We start from the raw sequence: 24,882 nt of genomic DNA, 5'->3' as shown, positions 1-24,882 counted from the left end.
AACCTGAAAATGACCAGTGATGACGATTTGCCAAACAATGTATTTGCTCATATAACAAATGACCAAAATTCATAAAACAGTTTCATATTTAATAGACAAAGACAATATAAATACAAAAGTATCGCAGTATCTCCATGTGAAATTATCAATTCAGAATTTCAATACACTTTCGAACTTCCCCTTTTTGGATAAACGATGCAGTGAAAAATACCCATTACAAGTTAACCAATTTAAGGAAGCGTTTGGCATTAGTGCTATCTAATTGAATAAAATAATATGATACTAGAATTTTGAGGTGTCCGTTTTCTTGAAATATTGAGAGCTGTACACTAGTCGTCTTTAACTAAAATATTATCCAATCAATCAAGTTGTGAGGTCAACCTTCCGAGACAAAATAAATATACCCACTGGTTCCCACCGACTTTGTTAGACTAGATCATGAACCTCATTATTCTATGACTAGGGAACAAAAATTGATCCAGTAAAAAAAACAACGCATTTATCTATACCCGTTTAATTTTCAGTCCAACCAGAGCAATATCTGAAAACGTTTTTCAAGATTATTGACCAGTTCGAGACCCAAAACTAAAATTTGTGATAATACAAAATTCTATTTCAGAGTAAGGCAGGAACAATTCCGCAGTTTGAAGACCGTTTCTCCAAAATATCCCTCGGATTAACCATCTGTCTAAAGATCGCTATCCAAAAATGAACTCCATTTCTTTATAAACCCGAAATCATAAAGTATCTAGCTCGTCCACAATTTCCTCTATTTATTTGAGAACGGAAATGTAATTAAATATTTTAGAACTCTTTGACTACAAGTCTGAAAAGAAATATATCAAATGTGAAGAAATAAATATTTAAGTCAAACATCAAAAAACAAAACAAAATGAAATTTAAAGTACAACTTACCAGTACGAAAGTTTTCCCCCATCTAAAGAAATACTGCCCTGACGAGGTTTAAATATCCAAGTCTGAACATTGAGTTCCAAGCATGAGAAAAACAATCCCCGCGAAAAAGTGACAGGACAACTTTAGTTATATATAGTATCTAAATATAGAAAAAGGGGAATTTACGATGACCCATAAATGTTACAGTATTCTTTTCTTAAAACTATGATAATCAAAAAACTATCACATGTAAAACACAGAAGTTATTCCTGATCATGAACCAATTATTTTTTCCACAAATGTTGAATCCAAAACCAAAGTCGCACATCTAGAGAAATAAATACAATCTCAAGGTTTATGCATAACTGAATTTAAATGTTCACAATAGATAAGAAGTTACTCTGTTTAGATGTGAAATTCATATTTACAAACACAAAAAAACATTTCTTTAAGAATTGATTGCTTTAAATACTAACTAACTAGTTTTGTCTATATTTCAGGTGTATGTTGAACCACTTACATCAGAAGACTTACACTTCATTGCATCAATAATGTTTCCAGTAATTCCTCAGTATATTCTCGAAAATATGGTCACATTCAACATTGAAGTAAGTAAATACATATATATTGTGAAGATTTTAGATGTATTAGTGGAGGGTATCTAAAGTAAATAATTAGAAGTGTTTTAGATCTGTAAAGACATACAGGAGACACAGGGAAGGCACTTCAAATCTCAAGATAAGGTGGGTGTTTTTGTAAAGTTAAAAGTGATGGTGAATTTCTGAATTGCTTCTTTAGATGGTAACGCTCTTTAAAAGGTGCCAATGAGTTACATGTTTTTTTTGTGGAACAACCAATTTAATGGAAAAGGTAGCATGCTTTATCATATTTACAAGAAATTTCATTACAGATACCTACAATTACAATTTTTCAACATGCCAAATATACTTGAATTTCTCTGTATTTTGTTTTCCAGTGTTTTTGTATTATTTTTTATGTACTGTTTGTCTCTCTAAATCTGTCCATTATGTGCCATTTTAAAATTTAGGTTTAAGATAGTTGACCAAGAAGTTGTGGTCACAAAAAGATGAAACTTAGTGTACATGTTCATTGTGTTGGGATTTTTTTTTTAAACTAGGCCAAATCAGGATTTACTGAAAGGAGATTGTATAGACAGGGCAGCATAACAGATATGGACACACATTCTTGTTTCCATAGCTGTTTTTGCATTTTAAAAAACAACACTTAACTGTACCAATCTTATGTCATATCAAGAGACATAACACTGTTTAATTCATTGTAGATGAACAAGGAAACAGTTATTGAGAGGAAGTGGGGACACAAAGGAAGCCCTTGGGAGTTTAATTTGAGAGATCTATTTAGGTGGTGTCAACTCCTTATATCACAGCAGGTATCTGTCTTATCAATAAACGTTCAATTTTTTGTTTGAATTCAATATTTATTGTAATTGCATTGTAAGTATAAAATTGAGAATGGAAATGGGGAATGTGTCAAAGAGACAACAACCCGACCAAAATAAAAAAACACAACAGCAGAAGGTCACCAACAGGTCTTCAATGTAGAGAGAAATTCCCGCACCCGGAGGCGTCCTTCAGCTGGCCCCTAAACAAATATATACTAGTTCAGTGATAATGAACGCCAAACTAATTTCCAAATTGTACACAAGAAACTAAAATTTAAATAATACAAGACTAACAAAGGCCAGAGGCTCCTGACTTGGGACAGGCGCAAAAATGCGGCGGGGTTAAACATGTTTGTGAGATCTCAACCCTCCCCCTATACCTCTAACCAGTGTAGAAAAGTAAAAGCATAACAATACGCACATTAAAATTCAGTTCAAGAGAAGTCCGAGTCTGATGTCAGAAGATGTAACCAAAGAAAATAAACAAAATGACAATAATACATAAATAACAACAGACTACTAGCAGTTAACTGACATGCCAGCTCCAGACTTCAATTAAACTGACTGAAAGATTATGATTTCATCATATGAACATCAGGCACAATCCTTCCCGTAAGGGGTTTAGTATCATACCATCATAACATATATGAGAAGAACATAACCCGTGTCATGCCAACAACTATTTTTAGAATAAATGTGTTTAGTTCCGACGCAAAGACCTTATCAGTGACTCAATATTAACGCCAAAATATGCAATCTTTAATGACTTGACAACAGTATCGTAATTATATCCCTTCTTAATAAGTCTATTCAAAGGTTTTGTAAGTTTATGAGGTGAATACTGACACCTTTGTGCTTTATAAAGAATATTTCCATAAAAAATTGGATGTGAAATACCTGAACGTATAAAAAGTCTGCATGTTGAGCTATATTTACGAATGATGTCTTTATACCGATGATAAAATTTAGTAAATGTTTTGACTAGTTTGTGATATCGAAAACCCTGGTGTAATAATTTTTCAGTAATACATAAATTTCTCTCGTTAAAATCTAAAACATTGTTACATACACGAGCGAATCGTACAAGTTGAGATATATAAACACCGTAAGATGGTGACAAGGGAACGTCACCATCTAAAAACGGATAATTAACGATAGGAAATGAAAAATCATCCCTTTTATCATAAATTTTAGTATTCAGCTTTCCGTTAGTGATATAGATATCAAGATCGAGGAAAGGGCAGTGGTCATTGTTAGTATTAGCTTTATTTAAAGTGAGTTCACCAGGATAAATTTCATTAATATACATACTGAAGTCGTCATTATTGAGAGCCAAAATATCATCCAAATATCTAAAAGTATTATTAAATTTGTTTATCAGATGTTGTTTTGATGGGTCTTTGCTTATTTTTGTCATAAATTGTAACTCGTAACAATACAAAAAGAGGTCCGCAATAAGTGGTGCACAGTTAGTCCCCATTGGAATTCCGATAATCTGACGATATACGGAATCCCCAAAGCGAACAACAATGTTATCTAGTAAAAATTCAAGGGCATATATAGTATCAAAGCATGTCCAATTAACATAGTTTTTTTGTTTATTGCTACTAAAAAATGACCTAAAAGAGTTTGAACATATATATTCACATTCTGATTTTTTGAATGCCCATTTAATAAGGTGTGTGAATTTTTTCTTAATGAGAATGTGAGGCAATGTGGTATACAGGGTAGAAAAATCAAAACTTTGAACAGATTCAAAATCACCAATATAAGCATGCAATTTATCAAGTACTTCCAACGAGTTCTTGACACTCCAAAAGTAATTTATTCCACTATTTTCGAAGGCCTTATTTGAACAATTTATTATAAGGTTTTTAATTGTACCAAGTGTGCTGGTAAGAATAATAGACAATTTAGTAGTTGAACAATGGCTTGAAGACGAAATAAATCTATATTTGTAAGGGGTTTTGTGTAGCTTCGGAAGCCAATACATAGTTGGAACTTTTATTGTATTTGGCTCTGCTTGTAAAGCGGTGGCTAAAAGTTTATGTTTGTTACAGATTTCGTTTTCTGAAAATGGAGTCAGTTGGAATGTTGGTGAATTGGTGATTTCCTTTTTCAGAACCTCGATGTAAAATTTACGTCAAACAATAATAATATTATTAGCAGCTTTATCGGCCGGGACAAAAACAAATTCCTTGGCTAGTTCTTTTAGTTTATGTTTGATACGAGAAATAGGTTTATTGTGGTTATTGTTAATAGTAAAATGTTCTTTAAAATGTTGAATACGTATATCAACTATCTTCATTACTGAATTAAAAAAAGAGTCCAAAGATTTTTTGTCAGCTTTTTCCCGTTTTATCCATTTCATACAGTAAGTATGGAGTGAGTCGTGGATGATATTACGACACTCATTCCAATTAATTATTGACGGGGGACGATATTTAGGTCCCTTACTGAGAAATGATTTTAACTCTCGGTCTTGAACGATGTTAAGATCTCCTGTTATAACATGGGAAATGGGTCCATAAATATATTCGGAATTACTGCAATTACATGAAGTAGGTGTATTTTCACTGATATTAACATCTTTACACAATTGACTATAATTAAACACAAATTTCCGGGTAGATTTCTTGTAAATATAACAAATAAGAGGTAGCTCAGTATTGTCAAAATATCCAGGAATTTGTTCTTTAACAGAATGGTCGTTAAATATACCGGCAATATTTACAAAATCAAAGCCTTTATTGACATACTTAATTTTAATAAAATGTTTTTTATGATCTTCAGGGCAATCAATTTTGGGAAATAATTTAGAATAACAATATGCCATAATAATTTGAACAATTTCATACTTAGGACTGCTATATGAAATTGTGTTGCAATCCTCCAAAATTTTATTTAACTTATTAACCGGTAACGAACAGAGTTTTGTTAACAGATAATGTCTGCCGTTGTTTTTTGAAATAGAAATTAGGTCCGAAATATTGGTATGATTGGCCCTAAATTTTCTTTGATTGCGATTTGTTCTACAACCGTGAGAACGGTTTTTACGAACAGTTTTAGAAACAATATCCAAAATGTTAACGGAATTGGTTCTAGATATATTACCAATTCCCATGATATTATCATTTAGACCGAGAGGGTAAACTGTCTGTAATTTTTTAATCCAATTTAATTCAATTATTTTCCGTGATCGTACAAACTTTGAATGCGATTCACCAGGCTGCTTATTTACTACTTCTAAAGGTTGAACTGCTAAATATCTAAAAGGATGGTTGTGCTTCTTAAGGTGTTGGTAAATGATACTTTTGAATTTATTAGGTCTTTTAAAACGATACAGATGTTCTTGAGTGCGTTTTGATAAATATCTTCCAGTTTCTCCTACGTACTGAATACCACATCCCGGTTTGTTTCATGTGAGTAAATAAATAATACTGTTTGTTTTTCAAGTAATATCAGTTTCAAAATTTAAAGAAAATGTGCGACCATTAAACGTGGACCTTACCGTATTGTTGGTGGAAAGACGGGGACATGTAAGTCATTTTTTGGCATGACACTTATCGATAGAATGGTAACCACGATTTTTATTGTTAAAAATGTAAGCGATGGTAGTATTTTTAGATAACCGATTTTGAAAATTGAGACGTGTAGATACCCTTTGAACAAGTTTAGTATTTAGTATACAATGAATACCGAACATAATGTATGTGGTTTTATCTTGCCAGGTTTTAGATAAAACATTTTTATTTTAATGCTGTTCCAAGAAATCTTATTCTTTGGTGAAGCAAGGTTTGGTAATAGGAAAAGAATTTTATCCTGATCAATAAATAAAATTCAATATGGAAATTAGAAATGTGTCAAAGACTAAAGAGAAGAAAACAGCCTGAAGACAACAATTGGTCTTCAACACTATGAAACTATGTATTTTGTCGCTGATTTTATATAGATTTTGATCATCAAAAAGTAACACAAATAGAATCGAGAATATGATTAGTGATCTAATATAATGTACGATTGGTAGAATAAAATGAATTGGTTAAATGAAAAATTGTCAAACGTGATAGCCTTTTGTCTTTCTTCAAAATTTTTTAAATGTGTTGGAACAAATTTTAATAAAAAAAATAGGTAACAAGAAAGCTATGCAATGGAAAATAACTAAACAAATCACACAAGTATATGAAATGTACACCTTACCAGAATGTCTATGAGAAGTACATAAACAATCATAACAGAACAAGATGTGTAAGTCGTTGATAGCCTCATTAAGATAAATCTTAATGCTAGTGTCAGACTAAGTGTTTCATCTGTACACCATATATAACAGTGTAGGGTTTCAGGTTGGGCTTGTAGGGGTATTGTAAAGTCCTGACTATTGAAAAACAAATAAAAGATAAAATTTTTTTTTTTTTTTTTTTTCCAGAGACTTGATGATCTGAATCCTGGAGAATATGTTTCTTTATTATACAAGGACAGAATGAGAACAGTCAAAGACAAACAGATGGTATAGTTTTATCTTTGTACAAATTAGAAATTTCTTAAAGGGATGTTAGTTTATTTTACAACTGTTGAAGATACTTTCTGACAACCTAGTTTAATTAACTTGTTTGCAAAACAAAAATTACTTTAGTATGGACAATAGTTCATACTATTGCTTGAAAGATGCAATTCATAGATAGTTTTAATTTTGGTGTAGAATGATTTTGAGACAAACTTTTACTTTTATCAGAAATTTTACAGTATATTCTTTTTTAGATTAGGGCTATTCCAGAAAAAAATGTATAAGGGGGTTGGAAGGCAGTTTTTGTCAGTACCCACCACCCAGACAATTGTAATTGAGAATTATAGTTCATTATAGTGTGAAAAGATGCTCTGATACCGATCACCCATGTATTATTAATATAAGTGCCTTCCAACCCCCCCCCCCCCCCCCCCCCCCCCCATACATTTTTTTCTGGAATAGCCCTTAGATAATAAACAAAAATATATTTACAAATGCTTTGATACTTGTATTATAATTCAATTTTCAATTGTTTTAGGATTTTATTATTTTGAATATACAACTTCAACAATAATGGAAAAGTCAAATTCATAATTTCATTATGGGCAAGATATCATTTTGTGGAACTTATTCCATTACAATTTTAACATTGACAATAGCATTGTAAATATTTCATGATTATTTTCATCTCAGGTAATGGAACTGTATCAAAGAATTTTCTCAGACAAGTTTGCAGCTTATGAGCCAAGCAAGAAATTCTGTATAACACCAAGTCAGATACAGTGTGGCCACTCCTTCCTTCCCAGAATACAACACAGCCAGCCAATCAACAGTGGGAGCTCCATCCACCTCTTACATCACTGCTTAGAACCATTAGAATCAGTAATGAAGTGTGTAGAAATGAACTGGCTTTCAATTATTGTAAGTTATTGTGGCATAGCAATATATTTCTATAATATCTTGTGATAGTTCACATTAATGCATGATTCATAACTTGTGATAGTTCACATTATTGCATGATTCATAAGATTAGAGTTATTTTTGCACCTTTTAAAAATGGTTCTCCAGTATTTACCGAATGATATCAGCCCAATTATACAATGATTGTTCAGTATTTAATAGAAACGGATTGAAATTTTTTTTAAGAGTAACTAGAGTAAAACACACAGTCATTTTATTTTCATATCCCCAGATACATTTAGCATAGTGTGCTGTTGTGTCTTTTTTGTACAAATATAAAACTCTCTGAACAACAAACAACAGTTTTGTGATCTTTGATTCAAATCTACATCTAAACCAATTAAGACAGTATATGTATACTTACAGGTAGGTCCTCAGTCCTGTGGTAAAACATGTTTAGTACAACTGTTAGCCATATTGTGTGGACAGGATTTACAAGTTTTAGCTATGAACAGTGATATGGATACTACAGAATTGTTAGGAGGATTTGAGCAGGTGAGTAACAACACTTTATATCAAATTCAAAGAACAACACATTTAAATTCAAATGAAGAGCAGTTAATCTTTTCTACTTTATTAGAATTACTTTTAGGCATGCTTGTCTTGACAATTTAAATAATTTTGAACAGAATGAAAAAAAGATATTGAAAGGCTTATCATAACATATTTTATCCTCAAATATCTTACAAAAATTATGCAAGAACTTACCACTTCATGATATTTATTATAACTTTAGCTAAATGTAACTTTAGAGTAAATAATTGATATGAAAAAACTCTTGTACATGTAGTTGGGAAGATATGGTAATTAAATTGTAGACAAAAAGAAATATGTTCTGTGAATTCAGAAATTATTATGTGTAATTATTATAGTGATTTTGTCATTTTAAACCAAAATGCAATTTTAAATTTTGTGATATTGAGAAAATTCATAAAAAAATATCCAAAATGTGAGTTTAAATTATTGCGATTATAACCCTGTCACAATTTTTAGCAATACTAAAAACATCCCAATAATTTCTGAATTTATAATATGGCATCAATATGTTGTTGTTTCTGTAGTCTGATCCTGCTAGACACATTGAAGAGTTAGGGAGTGACATTCATACATTACTGACTAGAATAGAGGAGTTCCTACTTTGTAAAGGTGATTTACACCAGGTGATCGGGCTACATAAATCATGGAAGACCTACACAGAGGCCAGTAAACATGGTTAGTAATCTCTAGTCTGGAGATGGATATGGCTAAAAAGAGACAATACTCATTTACAGATTTGAAATATGTTGCTTTAAAAAATAGTATAATTAGATAATTGTTTATATTAAACTGAGATTTAAAAAGTACTATTCTTTGAAGATAGTGCCATAAGAAATGAAGGCATTACAAAGTTATTAATTGAATGTGTTATATTTTTATTCGTAGAAATCCATTTATAATTTTTCAAAAAATCACAAACATTTTGATAAACGATTGAGCTTTTTAAAACAGTATTATAAATACTTTATTTATTCTAATCATGTTACAACTTTTAATTAGTTCCTTTAATATTGATATTTCAAGTATATATAGCCCAGGTGGTTGAGTGGTCTAGAACTTCGGTCACAGTGAAATGCTATTTGGTGCCACAATATGTCAGAAGCATGCATATGAGTTCATATTGCGGCTAACGCAAATTTACAGATCTTACATTGTTGGACTGATGTTTAAATGAATTATATATGTATTTACTTCAAATTAAAACTGACAGATATGTGTGTAGATTTGTGTTTTTTCCCTGTTTTTATTATTGATTCTGTTTATATTTTAGTTGAGAAGATGTCAAGTGTTGAAGAACTGCAACAGATGAAGAAACAAGTTGACTGCTTGATGAAAGTGTTGACAGATTGTTCTCGTGTTGTCAAGAAATACACAGACTTAAACAGTTAGTACTCAGTTAATCATTTGTCATGACATATATATACAAAAAACAAAATATTTGAAACAGAAGAAAAATTAGAGCACAGTGTGAGAATAGAAGTATAAAGAGAAAATAATTTTCACAATTTTATCTTTACATTGCAGTAAAACACAATTTGTTAATCCATTACACCTTAATTTTTCATCACAAATATAATATAGTATGTTGATATGTAATGGAAATGAAAATCACTGCATCTTTCACATTCATGAACTAAATAGCCTTATAACATATAGTTAATACACAACTCATAATAATTTAAAATTGAATTTTTGATACTCGTGTATTAGAACACAACTTGATAACTGTTTCTTTATATAGAGAAAGCTGTTTTAATTAAAAAAAAAAACAGGTAGAGGATATTCTAAGGGGACATTTGAAAATGACAAGTCAAAGAAATGCAGACAGCATAAAGTCAAAAACCAATACATTTGCATTGATACAATGTACTTTGTAGGATTTGCTGATTATATTTTATAGTACTGTGTCTCAATTGAGCTTACAACTGATGTTATACATAATCACATCTGATAATCAGTGATGTGGGTTTGTGGTCTAGTGGTTATGACTGATGGCTACAGTGCTGAAGGTCCCGGGTTAGATTCTCACTCGAGACATTGGATTTTCAGTACATCAGTAGGGTGATTTTCACCCTCTCAAACACATCTCTGGTATCCAGACTGGAGTTTTAACTAGATTGGATACTTCGGGGGCAGCAGAAGGTCAAAGTTGAACTGGAGATTCAATCTCTTCCAGTTGTCTGTTCCGGCCTAGAAGGCCACTGGTTCTCTCCGAGTACTTCAGCTTCCTCCACCATAATAACAGACTTCCTGGTATCCTACATGCTCCCTTGGGCAGTGTTGGGTGGGGATTGTTCTGGTGGTGGGATAATATTGTAAAGAACACATCTCCATTAATCCTTAGGGAGTGTACATGGATCTGCTGTACCCTTGCAGTAAATCAAGGAGTGCGTCTATACTGGCGGAATCTCGAAGTACATACATACATTGATATGAAAACAAGAATAATCTGCTATAAATGTTTTTTGTTTTTTCTGTTTGTTAGCTGTGGTCAGTGATTGGTTTATACTGATAGAGAAACTGAGAAAACTACAATTAAAGTTAACTGAGAGTAAAGCTGGATCAGGTGGTGGCACATTTGAATGGGTGGACAGTATTCTAGTGACGGCCTTACAATCTGGACAATGGCTACTAATTGATAATGTCAATTTCTGCAGGTAACTTAAAAGAACATGAAAATGGATGCATGGATATTATAGTAGAGTCAAGATTATATTTAGGACAAAATTAGCTGATTACTACATTTCATTGAACAAATCCCGTAGCAAAATGTTATTTAAGTCACTTTTTTCTCACCCATTTGTTTTTCAATTGATCTTGAAATTACAGTGAAACTTCTCTAAACCGGTCCCTCTTAATACCGGTTCTCCCTTCATACCGGCCAAAACCGCAAGTCCCGGCCGGCGTGTATGTAAATAAACGGTCAGGTAACCTTATAAAACCGGCCACCCCTTTAAACCGGATACCGGCCGTTATTTGTGTATTTGTGAAATCAAAATCAATAAAATATCACCTCATAAAACCGGCCTTCTCATTTGTAATCATTAGTCCATATATAATACTGTTATATAAACAAACAAGTTAATCCTGTCAATTAGACACCTGCATGGCCACTGAGTAGTGTTCACCTGTCAATGTCAAATCAATACCCGAATAAATTATCTTATCGGTTGAGAGATTTTGATCTTCACCCACGCTAATCAATGATGAAAGTTAATTATCATTAAATGTTTTAGCTTGGCTACTTTAGATCATTTAAAAAAAAAAAAAATTTAGGCAAATTATGAAAATTAATCACTCACTTTGACTTATGCAATTAAATCGTAATTCGTTATCGTCGGGATAATGTATAGAAATTTATTAAACCTTTATAGTTTATTTAAAGGATGTGTTATTAGTTTGAAGTGTGATGATTTAATGTGTATGCTTTGCTTATGGTGTATGTCATGAACATCGTATGGTACCGATGCATGAAGCTTTATATATTTATATATGGAAGTGTTTAACGACCTTGACTGGCTTTAAATTTTCAATAATATGACATATTGATATTTAAATTGTTTTGTTATATAGTTGCATTTTATTTGTTATTCCTGCAAAATAAAAAATAATAAAGATACAAATGATGTTTTAATATTTATTTCATAATCAATTTAGAATACAAAGCTAAATTTACACAACAAAACAAACTTTATGATTGAGGTACAATACATGGTAAAAAAAACAAATGCACACATATTGAAGGGAAGTAACTCTTGTTAATTTCAAATTCATTAAACCGGCCACCCCTGAAAACCGGCCGAATCCCGTGGTCCGACGGGCGGCCGGTTTTGAGAAGTTTCACTGTATCATGAAATGTTTATGACTTTCAAGGATATTTGATTAAAAAGATTGTTTTTATTTGTCTTTTTTGCCAGATTTTGACATCATTAATTATAGGTGTTCATTGCTATATTTGTTTGCTATCAAACGTATGTTAAACTATCTAGTGTAAGTAGAAATCACAGGAATTAGTTGTAAACCATATAAATGGTGATTATAAATTTTGTTAGTTATTTGTATATGTAACTATTATTAACATCTATTATTGTTGTTTTCTCCAGTCCTTCAGTGCTAGACAGATTGAATGCTTTATTAGAACCCAATGGTGAACTAACTATTAATGAAAGAGGAGTCATTGATGGACAAATACCGTCCATTAAACCACATCCAAACTTCAGGTAAGATCTGTGTAGGAATAAAGGTTGACTTCAATTAATAGTATGTCAATTGATCATTCACAAGTTTGAAGTTGTTAAAATGCATTATAACAAAAACATAAGACCAAACAGTTGTAATAAAACAACAAACAAAAAACCACGGAACACATAATCAATAATCATAGACCAAAACTACCTGAATGTACGCTTACTAAAAAATGATCACTTCTTGTGTGTTGTGATTATAAAAATTTATCTGATCAATGTTTATATTGTTGAGTATGATGCTCTATTTTATATATCATGTATTTATGATATAGATTTTGTTTACAGGTTATTTTTAGCTATGGATCCTAAGTTTGGTGATATCTCTAGAGCAATGAGGAACAGAGGAGTAGAGATATATATTCCTGGAGAGGTAAATAGTAATACATACATATGGCTGTTTGACGACAGGTGATGCATTGTGGGATACTGTTGTCTGTCTGCCTTTTTAAAATTATTCCCTACTTCAGATCTAGGGCATATGTCACATTAACCTAACTTTTCTTTAAAAAATATTCTTTTATATTAGATTGTAAAGAAATGTTTTATGTTGTGAACATAAGTTGGCTTTCGATTTGACAATTTTACAGATAGGTCATTGCTGACGATACATATTACAATTTTGCTTCAATGAATTTGTAAGAAATATTCTAAAATAGTGTTGGTTTTGAAATTTACTGATTTATCTTTCAAAAAATTCAAACGGAAATTTTTATTATAAATTTAACAAATTCCAAATTTTCTTATTACACAAGTTTTATAGCAAAATTAGTGTAGACCAAAATGTTTTCAAGTAAGTCTTATTTAAGTTGTGGTTGATTTGTTAAATATAGGTATTCCAAAACATAAGAAAGTTATTTGAAAACTTCAATGTTATCTAATCTTCAATGGAGACTATTTACTTTTTAGGATGAAGGTTCACCATACTCAAACAAAGATGTAAAACTTCTCCTGCAGACACTAGGTCTTGTTTGGAATAAAGCTTGTGATTGGTTAATATCATTCAATGACCTTTTGAGGTCAGAGTTATCTAGAGGGGAACAACCAACCATATTAGATCTTCTGTGTGTGGCAGCAGTAACCAAACAGCAGATAGATAGAGGAATTCCATTGGACAAAGCACTCAAACTAGCAACAAGTGATATTTATGTTAAGAGTGTGAAATATTATACAACTAAACAGGTAATTAAGATAAAAAGATATAACTATTTTTGCATAGATCAAACAGTTGTATCACTTAAGCTTACAACAGTGAAAATAGATTCAAAACGGTTTGAAAAGCGGGTCGAAAGATACTAGGGGGACATTTAAATTCATATATCAGAAATAAAATGACAACGCCATGGCTAAAAAGAAAAAGACAGGCAATAGTACACAAGACACAACATAGAAAAATAAAGACTTAGCAAACAAACCCAACCATAACTGGGGCTGATCTTGGACGCTCTGAAAGGGTAAGCAGATCCTGCTCCACATGTCTCATTTATACCTGGATAACTGCATATGGGCAAAGTCAAAAAAAATGGTTCCTTGCATATATTGCAATATTTATCAGCCATGCTGATAATTTGATTGTATTATTTGATTTCAAATGATGTGGCCTGATGTGTAGAATATTCCTGCAAAATTTCTTAGGAAAATCTCAAGTTTTAAAAAAGTTATGTTAAAAAAAGACGCCAAAATTGTCAGGAGTGCAACACTTTTTTGTGACATTTTGAAAAAATACTTTTTTTCAAGACACAGCAAATTCTTTTATGGAGTGATATGCCATAAATTCTTATTTCTTTGAAAACTGTTATATCTTAGCAATGAATTTAGCTCAAAATGAAGCTTTTCCATTGAACCATATTGATACAGATGTGTTTTGAAAAAAAGTTGTGCCATGTCAGGAGTGCAACACAAAAATTAGTATTACTGAGGAATAGAATGAATTTTGAACAAATGACTCACACCTAAACATAAACAAAGGTCAATTCTGTGAAACAAATATGTCCTTTCTAGAATAAATAGTTTATTTACCTGATAATTGATATAAATAATGTGTCAGAGTCAAGTAAATAAGGCCTCCCTATGAGTGTCAGGAGTGCAACTTTGAAGTTTAAAGACTCACACTTAAAAAATGCAAAAGCAAATATATGGTTCTGCTTTATTTTTCAAAAGATACTATACTAGATACAAGATTGCACCCAAAGAGAAGTCTGATAGACAAGGAACTTTTCTTTTAGAACCATTTCTTTGATGTCAGGAGTGCAACACTTTTAAAATACCATTTTCTTGGACTTACATTTTAAGATAATTTCACCTACTAGTGACTTATATGCATCTAAACATGTTTTCTAATTATTTAGGTTACATGTTTGAGGTTTAATAAATTCTTAAAGGTAGGTTTCAAAGCAGGACTTAGATCCAAGAATTGTTTTTTGTTACACACAAACATATTTTTATGCTTAATATTCATATAATTTTCAAATTATGGAAGGTAATTGTCTTAAACTTTGTCATTTGATTAGGAAATAACCATATTTCATTTTACAAGTTTTAGAATGGTTTCATGTAACACTTATTAAATCATTATAATTGATATAACAAACTATTAATTGTGTTGCACTCCTGACATGGATTTACCATAACAAACCATTTATCACATTTTGAGTTCAATTTTAAGACCCAACATTTCAATGAATGAAAGATTGGAAAGATGGTTGTGAAACTAAGCTTTAGAGTAACATCAGACAGTCTAAGTGCATACAAAGTCAACAACAACTTCAACTTTCAGGAGTAGAAATTGAGAAAAACAATGAATTAAGATCCTAATCTGAAGGTTAATCTAGACAAATATAAACAAAGACAGAATAAAGAAAACAAAACAATGTAACACTTCATTCAAAAGACTTTGACCAGAATTAAATCGCATATGAGAAAAGGAAAACAAAACAGAGAAAGTGGTAACAAAAGAGAAGAAGAAACTTGACACAAGCTGAAAAAGTTGCAAACCAACAGAAAATTGTCCAGTCATGTAGCAAAAGTACAGATGGACTAACAATACCTAAAAAAATCAGAAAGAGAAGTCAAAGAAAAAAACATTATCTGCCTGACCATTCCAAATCTTGTGCTAAAACAATTGAGCACATCATATCCACAGCTTCACCAAGGTGGTTGTCAGAGTTAATGAGAACTGATGGCAGCTGAGTACAAGAAATTGATGAGTTTTAAAATGTTGAAGTGTAATCAAAGATGAGGAACCCCTTAAATATCTGAAAACTGTTGAAAAGAAAATGACATTTTCAAAGAGTTCCTTTTAAGTTCTAAGTCTAAGTTTTTTATGTAGCCTCTATTCTTTTTGAAAATGCCAGTTTCTTTTCAAGTTTCCAAATCTATTAAGGATCTCTCAACTTTGTTTCCACTTCAGCTCCCATCAACTTCTAGCACACTTCCATCAGTACTTTAGTTCTTTCTAACTACCTTGGTTTAGCTGTGGCTATGATGTATTCAATTGTTTTATAGGGCAAGATTTGTGTTTGTCAGGACGAATTTTTCCTAAACCAAGTCTTCTCTTTCTGTTTCTCTAGATGGTGTATATTAACCTGTACTTTTACTTATCAACTGGATATTTTTCTGTGGGTTTCGATTTTTTTTGGATTGTGTAAATTTATTTTTCTCTTCTGTTGCCAATCTCTCTATTTTTTCTTCCATTTATTATAACTATGTTTTTTGATTTCAGGTTAAAGTCTTTGTATTTAAATTAAGTTTTACATTTCTTGTGCTTTCTTTGGTTATATAATGTCTAGTGTGTCCTTGAGGTGGATCTTCTTTCAGATTTTTTTCTCAATTTTCTGCTCATCAAAGTTATAGTCGATGTTGACTTTGATGGTGTGTTTTGGTCCCTTAGTCTGTCTGATTTTATTCTCAAGTAAGTTTAGTAAGTTTAGTTTCATCAACTATCTTGCCCATCTTTATTTATTTTAAGGTTGGATAAGCAAGATGAACTCAAAATTTGGGAAACTTTCTACAATAAAAATATTGAATATATGCAAACACTTTTTGTTGGGGTAAATTCATGTCAGGAGTTCATAAAAATTAACTGTTTGTTATTACAGTTATAATAATTTAATTAGTATTTCATGAAACCATTATAAATTTTTTGAAACTGAAATATGGTTATTTCTCTTAAAAATGCACAGTTTATGAGAATCAGCTTCCTAAATTATATAAAAATTGAAGAATTTTTGATTAGGACAAATATACTTAAAACTAATAAATCTATAAGTCCTGCTTTGAAATTCTAAAAGAACATGTTTGTTATACAGGATTGCTATTTGTTTATATTTAGGTGTGTCAGAGCCATTTAAGCAAAATTCATCTTTTCCTCAGTAACATTATTTTTTGTGTTGCACTCCTGACATGGCACGACTCTTTTTCAAAACACATCTGTATCAAAAAGGTTCAATAGATAAGCTTCATTCTGAGCTGAAATCATCCCTAAGACATACTAGTTCTAATATACATAAGAATCTATGTCATCATATTACAAGTTGCTGTGTCTTTCAAATAAAACATTTTTTTTTCAAATGTCAAGAAAAAGTGTTGCACTCCTGACAATTTTGGCATTTTTTTTAATGTAATTTGTCTAATGCTCGAAATTTTACAAAGATATTTAGCAGGATTAATCTACACATCAAGCCACAACACTCAGCCCATTTTAACATTGCAATCACTGTTATTTAAAAAAAATAGTAGCGAAATGTGATGAGATGTGAATTTATGTATACAATAAGTGATATGTATGATATAGCTAATAAAAATATTGTTTAAATGAAAATAAAATGTCAAATCTGAAAGGCACAAATGTATATAAACACTTAATCTAGAAATCATGGTATGTTTTGATAATGGATAAACTATTTTGTTATGATATATATTGAATGTCAGGAGTGCAACAAGATAGGGTAAAATAAAGTACCTTATATAGGTAATAATTTAAAAAACAATAAGAGTTCAGAAAAATTTTGAAGATTGCAGATCTCTTTTTAAGCTGTCAAACAACAATTCTGATGGATATTTAATGGAATTTAGTTCATAGTTTGGTAACTTACCCTCAATTGTATAAGAATGTGTCAGAAAATCCAATTTAAATATGGTCTGAAGTGCATAAGATGCATAAGGTAAAACAGAAATTACATTCAAATGACAGATTTAGGTCCTTATAAACCATAAATGATTAAAAAATTTAAAAAATCATGAGCATTTTGTTCTAGTTTCTGTATTTTAGTTTGGTGTATAATATGTCAGGAGTGCAACAAAAACAGGGGAAATTGGATGTATTTTCTGTTAGATACATCTTTTTACTTATAAGATTTATCTATCATTTTTTTTTGTCATTGAATTTAAAAAAAGGTTAATTTTGATAAGGAGAAGGTTGTTTATCAACTAATTGATGAATTATTTTTTAATTAAAACTTTTTTAATCAACTTTAAATGAATTGATACAAAAAATAGCCAAAAACATTAAAAAAAATTATAATCAAAGATGAGATTATTGATTTTTGCATTAAAAGTAATGTTTGGATTTCTGCAATCAAATGGGGTGAAAAAAATATTAATATTTGATAGAATTTGTTTGAAATCATCTTCCCAAAAGGTATACTTGATTTAATTTTTTTCAATTGGTTTATGTCAATAAAGTTACAGAACTTTTTTGTTTCTTTATACTTTTTTATATCCTTTTGGATTTATTAACTTAAATGTATATGTATCAAGATACTGTAAAAGAAAATGGACTAAAACTATGTTGAAATTTGACCAAAAAAATAAAATCTGGACCATTTTTTTTGACTTTGCCCATATTGTTAAAAATTATAATAAACTCTTTTATATACACTTAGCTCAAGAAAACTAAAAAGTCTTGCAAAATTTTCACAAATCAGAATATTTTTTTCTCCATTTTTCCATTTTGAGCATTAGACATGAGCTAGAACTCACTGTTTTAGTCTGTTAAATCAATGGTTCCATGTTATTAACCTATGGAATGCAGACTGAATATATCATTGCTTTATATGCTTGACATTACAAATATGTTACGTAATATCTTATAGATTGCTAAATCCATTTGGAATTCAAAATGTGAGGAATTATTTGAGAAAGATCTTATGTCAGAGACTATGATTTACATTACACCAACAGTAACAGACTGTATGTCTGATGTAAAGTTGGCCAATATACTGATAGATGGTAGCAGTGTTATGTATTATACCAAACAGTTAATGGATAATATTAACAGGTAAATAGAAAACATATCTGTCAACTCACCCGTTTTTTGCGGGTGACACCCGTTATTTTCACCTCTCACCCGGGAGTTTTTCTTTACCCGGCGGGTCCCGGGAATTTCTAACATTACCCGTTTCACCCAGATTTCTGACCGGAATTGTTTCCTGTATTTAGAAGTAATACGACCTTCGGTTTTATCGGTCTTTTTCAATGTAACCAAAAGTCAAAATGTAGGACTGTTTACCTGAGCTACTTAACGATATTTTCAACAAGCTACAAGATGAGTTCAGTGACTATCAGTTGACCCCATTAGATGAACTTCCACTTTGCACTTCCCCTGAAACTGACATTGGTACATTTTGGTGAGAAATGTCCAAGTTGCATGACATTTTTCTTAACAAGCCAAGATTTTTTGTTTTGTCAAAACTTGCTAAAACATTACTGGTTTTGCCAAACAGCAATGCAGACAGTGAGAGGGCATTTTCTTTAGTAAAGAAAATAGCTACAGAGTTTAGGACTGATCTTAATAAGGATACACTGTGTGCTCTTCTTTCTTGTAAAATGAATACACATTTGCATTGCTATGAACTGAAACCAAGTGCAGTTCTTTTAAAGAATGCCAAGTCTGCTACTATGGAATATAACAATAGTCTGAAATAAACTTGTATACATGTTCTAACTGTTTCATATACATATTGACTATATAAATTATATGTAAACATATTTTTGTTCTTCAATTGAGCCCGCAAAAAGTCGTACGCGTTATGACCTGAGATTTTTTTTCTCAATGCAGGTCATGACCTGACTTTTCATTTTCAGAGGTTGACAGGTATGAGAAAACTGTTAGGAATAGGTATATTTTGGGAATTATTTTGCCATATAAATATACAGTTAATTAAAATAATGTATGATTAAAAAATTAATCATATTTTTTTGTCAACTTAAGAATGAGGTCTTCTAAAAGTTGAATACAAAATTGAAAATATAAAATGATGTTGAACACATCCATTGCTTGAATCAACCGACTCATATAAAACTAGAGGCACTTGTAAATGTCCTCATTGACATGTATAAATGGTTTCTTATGATCCTAGAAGAATATCATATTAAAAAAAAAAATAACCTTGACTGCAAGGGGAAGAGGGGTCTGGTCTACTGGTTCAACTCTGTTGATCTGCCAGCACAAGTGTTCATCTTTATAATACATACTTTCTGTTGCATTTTTTGCAGCTGCTTCAACTCAGAAATTCTTTTATGTTTTGTACAAAGCTTTGAATTGTATGGGGATATTTTGTGACACATTTTAAGGTACCTTTCCTATCTTCTCACTGTTTGCCAGATACATTTATTTTCTTTACATTGATATACATATGTAAGAGTTTTGTGTTGGCCTTTTCTCAGCAAAAAAAAATCAGAGCCCCTGGATATTTAGTACCAAGTTTGATACATTCTGTTGTCAACCTGGGTATTGTTTGGTATATGTATTTTCTTTCACTTGACATCATGAGAAGAGAAATGAGGAAATATTCAGTAGTCCAAATTACGGCTTTATTTTTTAGATAATTAGTATCTTTGTTTTAAAATGAATACATAACTAAAATTACACGTGTATTCATTGTAAAAAAAATGTTTTTTTTTTACAGGGAATGTAACTTCGATGTTACTTTTGAAAAAACATTAGCTGAACTGAAATATGCTTTTCAAGTATTGATGAATGGAATGCCATTAAGTTGTTGGAAACTATATTCTAGATGGTTAGACAATTTTGTTCAGAAATTTAGAGTTGATTTGAAGACTCGCATTGAAGACCAGGTATTGAGTAAAACATTGTTGACCTCTGTGAAAGAAATGAGTGATAATATCAACAGTACTATGACCTTGATGGATAAAGGTGGATTTACAAATAGTTTAAAGGATTACGTTAAAAACTTGACAGTTAATTATCCTGGTAAGTAGTATATTTTTGTTAAGGTGGTAGCTAACACTACAGGGAGATAACTCTGTAAAATCAGCTAAACGTTTTAATTACGTTGTGTTGGTAAGGGAATATTAAGCTTCTGAATGATCAAAATAAGTGTTTGTCAAACTGCTATATAACCAGTGTAAATTTTCTGATAAAACAGTTGGTTTAAAATTTTTGAAATTTTTATATATTTTTGGCAAAGGGTCAAGGTAAATATTTGTTAAAATTTTATGAAAATTTAACAAGCCAAATTAATTTTAGTGAGGGTGTTGGGTACCACCTTAATATATCTTGTGCACTTGAAAAAAGTGAACCTCTAGTAAATTGGCAGAAGGCATATAGCAATCTGTTTTACCGCCTAAATATTCGTGTCTCTATCCATCACAAATTGTGTCTGCTGTCTTAAAAATCTCCTGGAGTTTAAACATGGTATGATTTACTAGTGCCACATGCAAATCAGAAAACTTTGCCAAAACTTAGTTTAACTAATTAGTAACACCTCTGTATATGTGTTCAAAAAAAGGGTTATCACTTTCACTTTAGAACCTCTCAGTTGTTCAGGGATGAAAATTGGTATGATTATTTACCACTGGCTACTAGAAGATATGCTATTTATACATCAGAAAACTTTATATTTTCTATAGATATAATCAGTTTGTTTGTCAGAATTCCTTATACAATGGAATTTAGCACTTATGCTGCTATGATATGTCATACTTGGTCATAAGCTTTAATAAGAATGGTTGTAAGGACATTTAAAATTTGTTGATTAGCTGTTTCATTATTTAACATCACAACACCACAATAGGTATCTAAACATTTTTGTTAAATTTAGAATTTGAATGCATATTTTGTGCTTTTAAAAAATTAAATGCCACTATATTTTCTTTTATAGAATCGTCTTTCCTGTTTGAAATACCTTTTGATTTAAGATGGAATGTACAGATGATTGACAGAGTGGTGAAAGTTTGTGACTTAGATGATAATAATTTGGCTGAATTTCATGCTATTGTTAACAGGTAAGAATACTTTATGATTCATTCTTTGTATTTTTCCTCAATTCTTAATTTGCATCCATTTCTTGTAATGAAATTAAAACATATATTATTATAGTTGGTCCTTTTGAAATAATAAATTGGCTTTAAGCTAGAATTCTAAGGAGCAAACAAAAAACAATATACAATGTATTGGAACCATTCAACTTCTATTAACCCTTTCACCGGTAGCTGCCCAGACAGAAGCTACTCTGAGACGATGGCTTCCATGGCTACTATTACTCAAGTGGGAGATCTTCAAAATAAATGTCAATAAAAGCTTGTCTGTAGTTATATGTGTCTTTATTTCATTCACTAACACCATGTTCACAGTTTTGTTCATGTTTTCATAATTTTTTCTTCATGAAATTTTTCAAATTTAAAATTTTCGGCATTATCTAGGTGAATTTCTCAAAATTCTGCTCTTTGACCCAAAATCGTAATTTTTTAACCCAAAACAGCAAAATTTGGAAAAATTTAATGAGGCTGTACAAATTCCTTACACTGAACGATGTCCATTCTAAATGTTTTCTAAAAAAAAGTATACTAGTTAGGCTTCAATTCTTCCATATTCTTTCAAAAAAAATGTTCCCTAATTTCAAATTCTCTTAAATTCCTTAAATTTCCTCTGATAATGAAACGGTTTTCAACAGATGGAAGCACCATGTTTACACTTTCATCTGGGTATTCAACAAAGAAAGATAACTTGTATTTGCACTGTTTTGAGCGGGAAATATAAAAGAGGTTTTACGATCCTGGTAAAACCGGACTCATCGTCACCTGTCTGAAGCGTGAATCCTGGTAAACCAGGACTCATCAGCGAAAGGGTTAAGCTGAAGATCAGCATTACAAACTGTTTGCCCATTGAGATATTTGCTATACCTAAAACATTCATGTTATTTTTTATATGTGTACATCCAGCCCATATCTTGTCTATATATTACTATTTGTCATTTTAGATTTCACTTACAACAATCTGTGGTTCATTCTATTTGTGCTGACAATATAAGGTTGGAGGCTATTGAAGAAAACTTACAAGGTAATGTATAAAACACCCATGTTATATGAGTGGAGAAAACAGTACTAGTTTGTAAAGTAGAATATCTGTATAGTCGAGCAAAAAAACTTCACATTTATTTTTCAGATTCATTTTATAATAAACTGAAATTCTAGTCTTCAGTACATATATTGTGATGGAACTGTAGAATTTTTTTCCTCCACTTTAAAAATTTGTAAAAGAATTGATATATTTGATATTTGATTTTTTTCTATGACATGATCATGTATAATGTCAGAATTGTTTGTTACTTGCAGGTATAGTTAAAAAATCAAAGATAGAAAATGAGATGATCTTAGAGGATGTTTACAGACTTCTGACAAGGAAAGATGATTTTCTACAGATGATGTCTGATCTGGATATAAACACATTTATAGAAGTAGCTCAGGTAAATCAATTGAGATGATGGTAGTGACTTCATTGGAAGGCTAAAAATAACCATTACTAACAGAAAAAAAGATAAAATGACAAACAATAGTCTCAAAACATATATCAAATAAGTAATAAAAGATTGAATTAAATGAACCTCTCTAAAAACAGAACGTTATCTGATGGATTCCTGCTTCATTTGTGGTATCTGTCATCTTACTTTTGACAAATGTGGTAATAAGTCATGTTCATTTGATAGGAGTTAAGGAAGTTCGCTGCTCAGTTTCAAAATAAATAGCTTTCCATAACACTACTATATTGATAGGGGATTAATTGAGAAATCAAAAAGGCAAAAAAGATATAAGGGTCAATGTGCTTGTTTTCGAGATATTAGCCATTGGAATTTTGGCGGGAAAATGTTCTCTCTTGATTTTTCATAGCTTTATTATTGACCAGTTAAAGTTCTCAAAAAATATTAAAATATAAATAGGATTTTACAAGACTTTTACTGATGGCTTATAGTTATACACGTAAAAGATTTATAAAAAGAAAAATGGGGCTCCGTGAGCAACATTTTTAAGGCATTCAAATGGATAAAACCAGGGGATTTCGAAATTGTGACAAAAATTCCAAAACATGACAAGTAAACATTCTTAAGTAAAGGATTTGTATTATTCTAAGTCTGCTTATATTTTTAAAAGGAGGTGTTTATAATTATTTACATGTTGCTAGACTAAAATTATTTGAAAACTGTCTAGTTATTCAGTGTCTATTTTTATGCCCCACCTACGATAGTAGAGTGGCATTATGTTTTCTGGTCTGTGCCTCCGTTTGTTCGTCCGTCTGTGCGTCTGTCCGTCTGTCCTGCTTCAGGTTAAAGATTTTGGTCAAGGTAGTTTTTGATGAAGTTGAAGTCCAATCAACTTGAAACTTAGTATACATGTGCCCTATGATATGATCTTTCTGATTGAAATGCCAAATTAGAGTTTTGACCCCAATTTTACGGTTCACTGAACATAGAAAATGATAGTGCAAATTTCAGGTTAAAGTTTTTGGTTAAGGTAGTTTTTGATAAAGTAGAAGTCCAATTAACTTGAAACTTAGTGTACATGTTCCCTTTGATAACATCATTCTAATTTTAATGCCAAATTAGAGAATTTATTCCAATTTCACAGTCCACTAAACATAGAAAATGGTAGTGCAAGTGGGGCATCCATGTACTGTGGACACATTCTTGTTTTATAGATATATTAAAACCTTTTGCTAATTTCAGGTATTGGAAGCATTTAAATGGAGATCTTTACTGTTAGTAGTATTGGAGAAATGTTTCTGTAATGAGGCAGATATTCATACATTGACACTTTATTGGAACTGGTTCTATGACAAGTTTATCAGTACAATAGTAAATAGGTAAGTTTGGATGAGATATTTGAATATTTGTTAACAGATGCACAGTTGGTTAAATAATTATTCTATCTCTTGTTTAATTAGCACTGTTTTGCAGACATTAGATTTCCAAATGAATTGCTTTTTCAGGTCTTTTTCCTCACTCTTCAACAGTTTTCAACTTGATATAAGTAAGTTTGATAATGTCATTGGGACATCACTGACAACTTCTAAAGCATTGTGAATC

At 31.0% G+C, this 24,882-nt stretch overlaps 1 protein-coding gene across 1 annotated transcript in view; it reads left to right on the top strand.

Moving 5' to 3' along the window:
- Positions 1 to 24,882, top strand: part of LOC134687953 (midasin-like) — a 67,760-nt gene that overhangs the window by 40,277 nt on the left and 2,601 nt on the right. The window contains exons 33-49 of the mRNA XM_063548415.1: positions 1,395 to 1,502; positions 2,198 to 2,305; positions 6,744 to 6,824; positions 7,515 to 7,742; positions 8,148 to 8,276; positions 8,843 to 8,993; positions 9,589 to 9,702; positions 10,804 to 10,975; positions 12,422 to 12,538; positions 12,851 to 12,935; positions 13,472 to 13,744; positions 18,655 to 18,839; positions 20,470 to 20,774; positions 21,685 to 21,808; positions 22,783 to 22,862; positions 23,138 to 23,268; positions 24,523 to 24,659. Of these exons, the coding sequence (XP_063404485.1) occupies positions 1,395 to 1,502; positions 2,198 to 2,305; positions 6,744 to 6,824; positions 7,515 to 7,742; positions 8,148 to 8,276; positions 8,843 to 8,993; positions 9,589 to 9,702; positions 10,804 to 10,975; positions 12,422 to 12,538; positions 12,851 to 12,935; positions 13,472 to 13,744; positions 18,655 to 18,839; positions 20,470 to 20,774; positions 21,685 to 21,808; positions 22,783 to 22,862; positions 23,138 to 23,268; positions 24,523 to 24,659 (2,528 nt within the window). The remainder of the gene's footprint in view (positions 1 to 1,394; positions 1,503 to 2,197; positions 2,306 to 6,743; positions 6,825 to 7,514; positions 7,743 to 8,147; positions 8,277 to 8,842; positions 8,994 to 9,588; positions 9,703 to 10,803; positions 10,976 to 12,421; positions 12,539 to 12,850; positions 12,936 to 13,471; positions 13,745 to 18,654; positions 18,840 to 20,469; positions 20,775 to 21,684; positions 21,809 to 22,782; positions 22,863 to 23,137; positions 23,269 to 24,522; positions 24,660 to 24,882) is intronic.

The sequence above is a fragment of the Mytilus trossulus genome, chromosome 10 (assembly GCF_036588685.1).
Source record: "Mytilus trossulus isolate FHL-02 chromosome 10, PNRI_Mtr1.1.1.hap1, whole genome shotgun sequence".
NCBI classification, from domain to species: domain Eukaryota; kingdom Metazoa; phylum Mollusca; class Bivalvia; order Mytilida; family Mytilidae; genus Mytilus; species Mytilus trossulus.
Note: the sequence above shows the minus strand (reverse complement) of the source record. Positions and strands in the feature narration are given on the sequence as shown.